Source organism: Neltuma alba, unplaced genomic scaffold (genome assembly GCF_004799145.2).
Source record: "Neltuma alba isolate B1F8T4 unplaced genomic scaffold, ASM479914v2 tig00010816_pilon, whole genome shotgun sequence".
Lineage (NCBI taxonomy): Eukaryota > Viridiplantae > Streptophyta > Magnoliopsida > Fabales > Fabaceae > Neltuma > Neltuma alba.
Window position 1 is genome coordinate 349,011 of NW_021635624.1, and position 6,971 is coordinate 355,981.

General features: G+C 34.1%; 1 protein-coding gene across 3 annotated transcripts; it reads right to left on the reverse strand.

The window, feature by feature from the left end:
* Positions 1-234: 234 nt before the first annotated feature.
* On the reverse strand, positions 235-6,343 carry LOC114759319 (uncharacterized). 3 transcript variants are annotated; one of them, XM_028948488.1, is made up of 8 exons: positions 5,860-6,343; positions 5,470-5,578; positions 4,902-4,958; positions 3,973-4,135; positions 3,043-3,191; positions 2,804-2,955; positions 785-899; positions 235-690 (listed from the first exon to the last, which is right to left on the reverse strand). In XM_028948488.1, the coding sequence occupies exons 1-8, from the start codon at positions 6,267-6,269 to the stop codon at positions 553-555; spliced, it is 1,293 nt and encodes a 430-aa protein (XP_028804321.1). In that variant the 5' UTR covers positions 6,270-6,343; the 3' UTR covers positions 235-552. The 3 variants fall into 3 exon arrangements, with proteins under 3 accessions (XP_028804321.1, XP_028804322.1, XP_028804323.1); XM_028948489.1 differs by having other exon boundaries at positions 4,914-4,958; positions 5,860-6,342; XM_028948490.1 differs by lacking the exon at positions 4,902-4,958 and having other exon boundaries at positions 5,860-6,342.
* Positions 6,344-6,971: the final 628 nt, after the last annotated feature.

A 6,971-nucleotide genomic window follows, 5' to 3' on the forward strand; every position in this document is an offset into this window, starting at 1 on the left:
AAATACACATAATTAATAAGTACATTTTAAGGAATACAACATCAACTTATTACAAATAACTAACTTAACTTACTTAATATTCACAAATTAGTTATCTACTTTTTTTATATCAAGAACTGGAGGCAGGACAACAAAAGGAAATTGAAAAAAAGAATCACTCGTTTCATACTAATGATTATTGCGGGAAAAAAAAAAAACTCATTTTGATAATTGATAGCCTAATATGCTCTCCAGTAAGTCAGTGTAAAACTAATCAATTTAAAACAAATTTTGTCCCGTGGACGCACATAGCACAAGTTGCATACTTGTATCATAAAATCCATTTACATTTAGCAAAAAGAAATTGGACACATTGGAGAAAGTTATATTACACGATGAATAGTACAACTGAAGTAAAGAAATAAAGGCTTGAACAGAGAGATATATATACACACAGGACACGAAATCGTATTTGTAGATAAGCCAGCAGTGTGTAAACAAAATAGAAAAGTTACTGCTACGTCTTTCTTGGAAGCATGTCATTTTTTCATGTCAAAACTTAAAGAACAAAGGCTAGAGATTCTTGGTGGAGCGTTGGAAAATATCATACAGGGAGAGAAGAATTTCCACACCTATCAGTGCAATGATGAGCCACTCTAGAAAATCTGACTTCCTATTTTGAAGAATTTCTTGAAGAAAACGAATATTGTGCTGCAGAATGAAAAAGGGAATGGGAGTTAATTAGCAAATGCAAATCTAGTAAGAAAAGACTAGACCTGCAGATCTATCATGATAGAAATCTTACCTCCACAAACTTCAACTTAAAATCAAGACTTGCAAATCTCTGAGTGAGTTCAAATTCATCCCTGAGGTACTCCCATATCTGAGCATATTTGGCATCTTTCCAAGCAATATCTGATCTGTTGAAACCATTCAAATGATTCTAAGTTGAAGTGACACATATGACAGTTTGTCGCAAAGCATTCCCATAGATTTCAAAATACAATATTCGTATTGATGCTCTAAATACATGGCCTTGAACAATGACAATCATAAAAAGACCAACATAAGTAAACAAGTTTGAATACGCGCGCACGCGTGTGTATCAACTGCTATATTTTTGGGCAAAAAACAAAAAGCTATATATGTTTATCCTTGGCACAAACATAGGCACTTAAACGGAATGAGATCAACCACTAGAAAATGAGATTTACAAACCCAATGTACCACAGCATCCAAAAGTTTTCTTTAAGCTGAAGAACAAATACATAACCAAACACAGCTACTCAATTCGTTGACCAGCAGGTGCTTAAGGTTCACTTATGAGAAACAATGTTAATGTCATGACAGAGACACAGAGAGCTTAAGTTCCTCAGTAATTTTAACACAAAAAAGGGGAAAATAAAAAAGAAAAGAAAAAATTCTGCCTTTACGTGACAGTAATACATATGAGTATCAAAGTTGACTTTTACTTGACATGCATACACATCTAAGTGAATCTCCGTTGAATATGTTTCATAATAATGAACTTGAGGATAACTTTACCAATCTATGAATCACCTCTCAAGTTATGTGATTGTTTAGGATCTCATTACGGGTTTGTTTTCCATAAGTGTAGCTTCTCATCTAAATCTGACACAAAGATACCACTAGGTATTGAGGGTTTAGTTTAAAATAATCATAACGTATAACTCCAAATGATCCAGGGTTTCTTACTGTGAAAGGCAAGAGAAACAGAAGCTTCTCATGTTATGGGTCAGTGTCCTTCTCCTTCAAGTCAGAGAATAGCTAAGAATGGAACATAGATATAAAAAATGTTCGCAACTGATGACATGATTAAGCCTTTTAATAATGAGGGTACAATAAATAATTGTAATTAAACAGTATTGCAATAACGTTTGAAATAATTATGGTTTGGTTGAATATACATTACAAATATTAAAAAACTAAAAACGATTTCCACGCAACGCATGGATTCGAAAAATGAGTTGCATTGTGCAAGGCTTGTAAATAATGCAACATGCTATATACTTTATATTGCATAATTTATATTGAAACTGGTATGCTGATAGTTCGGAAGTGAAGAGAATCAGAGTAAGATGCCTCTGATTAAACAATTATTCATGGCAGGGGAGACATGAAAAGGGAAACACGGCTACAACATCAGCCAGAGTATCAGAAGCCTAGGTTGGAATTGAAAATGCATGAAAAGCAGTGAAAACAATGAAGCAAAATCAAAGATGTCAACAATCAATACAAGGAAATCAGCCCCTACTCTCAAGACAGGGCAAGGAGGGATATCACATGATTTTCACGAAGAACTATAAGTTTTTATTTTTATATAGTTTATCAACTTTGTAAATCTGTAATGCAGAGCCTATAGCTGTTCAAGGAAATGTAGTCCTTGTAGTGAAGGGTTTGGAGTAAGTTATGGTTCAGGTTAACTAATATGTTCGCATTATTATAATGAGTCAAGGAATAAAAGGGCCCATTCAGTCAATTGAAAGGCCTCGCGTACTCTTGGTTAATTGAGATGTTATTAGCACGTTCGTATTTCTTTACTTCCTTAGCTACTACATTGCCTGTGCCCTTACCATTTCTATTTACCCTTCTTTCAGTCTTTCTATTCTTTTCATATTCTGTATCCTATAACCCGATTTTAACCTAAACATTGCAGCAATAGTATATTTTGCCGTTAGATCAATTCGCTTCTTGAAAAGTTACTCACAACTTAGGAATTGTATGTCTACCACTTGAAAATAGCAAACAAGCGATATTACTCTTTCAAACTTCCATATCTATTGCCTATGAACAGAAGAATTACCTCTCAAATAGTCCGAGCTTAAGAATTACATCAGCAAGATTTGAATTTGCCTTTCCCACCAATTGGAATAGCTTTTTCCTCTGCATTTTGAATTTTCCAGTCATTTCCATCTCACGGTTTATGTCAGTAAATTCTGCAACCATTCCATCAACCTAGCATAAAAATTTTTGGTGGTGGGGTTAGAGGAGAGCCAACAGCAAATCCCCATGTCAGATAACTTTAACATAAGGTGAGCATACCTGCCGTCCATAATAGTCAAGTGCAATACTTTGACCAAGAACGCTACCAATAGTACGGATTCCATCTACATTCAAGTACTGTAACGTTATGTAATCCAGCCCGCCTTGCATCCATGTGCTCAAAGTAGGTTTTTCTCTCACTTCATACTCTACATTTTTTTTTGGAAAAGCAAAATAAAAAATAATGTTAATCATAGCATTAAACCTGTAAGATGTCCTCCCAAAAAATGAATCCACAAACTTCATATTAGAGTCAACAGATGTTCTTACATCAAAATGGTGTATCAAGAAAAATTTAAAAAAAAATGCTATACATTTTCTCTACGGAAATATGCTAGGATAAAAGAAATAATCATTGCTCATAAGCTATATGTTTTCAGGCTCCCCATAAGCATAAAATTAGACATAAGTAGTTTGTAATTGAACTAGCCAAGTCTCTCAGTGCTGCCAACAACACTCTTGATATCAATAACAATTTTAATATTGAGGGAGCAAACTGTTTGTCCTATCATCATTAAGGTTTCTGACATAAATTGCAATTTTAAATGATAAAAATTATGGACAGTTGAACCATGCAGATAATAAAATCAGCAGAGACAAGGTTATGATTCAAAGAACTCAGAAAGATTTTATTTTTTTAAAAATTTGGAACCATCACCAAGTTTTAAAGAGACTAGAGGCCCAAAAGACAAATATCGTCACGAAATAATTTGCAACAACTCGCTGGAGTAACATCCGTTGCTCCATTGGCATTGCATGACCCATCTATTTTGACGTAATCTGTACTACAATTAATCCATTCTATAACTTACTGTTCTTTTTCATATATTTGAAAACCATTTAAAAGGATAACCTTGTAAAATAGAAGAATGACGTAACTCAGATTTTTATAAAACAATCAAATAAATATTTATTGATATAAGAGCTCACCATCCTTTCTCATTTCAGGAAGCAACCCAGAAGCATGTCTTTTTACAATTTTAAGATAGCCATCAACCTCATCCTCAGGGACGTTAAACAAAACAATGGAGCCATACTGGAAAACAACCATGTAATAGCAGTTGCTTCCACTCAAGCAGGGAGCACCCGGAGCCTGAAACAAAACGCAGTTTCTATATATTGTTGCGCAATATAACTTACAAATATTCACAGAAAATTCTCGCCAGCATAAACCAGAACAGTACAAGGGATACAATTCTCCAAGTCACCCCGTGGGGTCTATAACAATAATAGTAGTAATTCTATAACGTAAAATAGAAAAGAAAAACATAAGCAACACTAGAACATTGGTTTCTAATTTTTTCCCCCCTTTTAAACCATATTGGGCTTATTAATGAAGTCCTGCTATCTAAGAACTGGAATTCAGATTCTCATGCTAAGCATGAAATTGATCACACCAACTATTTCTTTATTAATATTATTTTTTCACTATATACAATTGAACAATTTTTCATACGCTGCAACAAATAGTTCAGTTAACAATGCCGCTAGAATTAGTACTCAAGCTAACAGAATAACCAATGCACAAATAAAATGGTGCAAGGGAAAATCACAAACACAACCCAAAAGCTGAAACAAGTAAAATGCGATCAAACAAATACGCTGTTTACATTCCTTGTAAAGAGTATTCAAATTTGCCATCTGATGGCATAAAGGAATTTCTGAAAAAAGGGACCAGGTGAGACAAATTTAACTACTTGAATACATAAATTCTTGCAAAAAAAGCATCATGATCTACCATTTTGTTCAACAAATTCTGAGCTTAAGGCTACCAAAACCAATATTTATAACAAGCCAACATTATGCAAAATAAGTCTCCACAATATAGGACAAGCACAAAAGGAAGAATTATTAAGTACAGGATAGAGTACTTGAATATTATATATTGTTGAGTTGTCATACTTGACGCCTTTGTCCTGTGCCAACAAAAGTAACAATAAAAATTACTTCTCTTACTTCTACTATATACTAACCCCACTCCAACGTAGGGGTTTATTGAATATTTCTTCAAAACGTCAACAACAATTTTAAGTGCTGAGAATACGCCTAAGGAACCATGCACAAGAACAAAATCTTCACACATAAGAAATTTGACCAAGCATAAAGCAATAAATACACGCCTACAAATCTTGATACAAGACAACAACAAAAAAAGCCTTGGGTGGGATTGGCTACAAGAATCACAAGATGCCATTATGTTTTATCCAACACTAATCCATTCAATAAGGCACTAATCGATTCAGTTTAAGGAAGTTAGGTAGGTATACAAGAAAAGCCATTTGACTAAATATTTCCTGCTCTTAGATAATGAAAAGTATCTATTACTTTAAATCCTTTATCTAACGCAACATATTAAGTTATAGTGAATACAAATAATTTTTTTTGCCTCTAAACATACTCCAAGAGAATAGGTCGAGTGATACATACCCTGGAATCCAAAAGATTGCCAAACTTGAGAACAACATAGTTAGTCATCCGTGATGATGGCAGGACAAAATTCGGTTTGTTCTGTTCCACCAAGCTTTTTAAATCAACACTGCATCAGTAGAAAGGCAAGTGAGATATAATATAAATCAGCATGCAATTATATCGTCCAATCACTTCATCAATTGACCATCGAGAGTCCATTTCTTGAATCATTTCGCTTTAAAACTTTATTTTCATTTCAGATGAACATTCAACACATGTAATACGTTATATTTCAGAATTGAAAATAATGCAACATGTAACTTCAAATTAAATTAATAATCAACAAATATAAAGAAAAACCAAGACGACAAAACCAGTTTCATTAATTTCCAAAAGAGAATTTCAGACCTGGTTGAAAAGAAATAAGCCTTGACAGGAATATGAAGTTTAGTATCCTCCTGGACGGTCCCATCATCACCTTCGGCAACCTCAGAGCAAGAGACGGAGTCATTCCAGGTCAAGTTATTAACGGAAGTGACCGAAGAAACGCACCGAACAACCAGAAAACCGAAACTCGACCCGAAATCGTTCGTCGGTCGAATAGACGAAATGGAGGAGTCAGCTAAGGGTACGTAGGTTCTGAGAAAAGTGAGAGAAGCTTGAGGTTTGGGAGGAATGAAGGTTTGAGGCTTGAGCCTGCGAGACTGAGAGAGAATTGTGCATAAAGAAGAAGACGAATATGGAGAGGTCAGGGTTGAGGAAGAAAGCGAGGAAGGAAGTCGCAGAGTCCTGAGGTGGGCGTCTAACGAGCGCCACATCTTCTTGGTTTCGCAGAGCACGGAGTGTGAGTTCGCCGCGCCGGTTTTGTTCTCCCCCGCCGGATCGTTTTAGGGATCAAGATTATCTACAGCCACGCCTATGGCTTCACAAGATTCAACCAAACGACCTGCGCCATTCAACTGATCTGACGATTGAGAGTACGGCGTCATGTTTTATTTTTAGTTTTTGATAACTAAATTTAGGAAAAATTAATTCATCAATTTTTGTAGTTTAATCTAAATTTTAATTAGATTTTGCAGCATTTTTGGTCATTGCTCTCTTTATAATTTTCTCTACTCATCATCTGTTACCTAACAAGAGGTGATGCAAATGCTAACAAAACGGCATATAAGTTGTTACAAAATATTTCTTCTGTTCTAAATATAAGACTTTTTTTGTAGCGTAATTTACACTACAAAAAGGTATTATATTTAAGACTGGAAGAGTACAAAATTAAACAATTAAATGATTAAATAAAATTTCTTTCTTTTGGCCAAAAAATAAAATTTTTTTCTTGTTAACATAAAATAAAAAATTATACTTATATTCATTTCATTGCATCTATATATAATATGTAATATGATTGATTTTTTATTTTATTTAAATTCATGCGAAAAAATTAATCCGGTTACGTGTTAAGTGAGAATTGCTTCGTCAATTAGTAACGTTGTTTCTTCTATAAATTAACTAATAATAAGTAA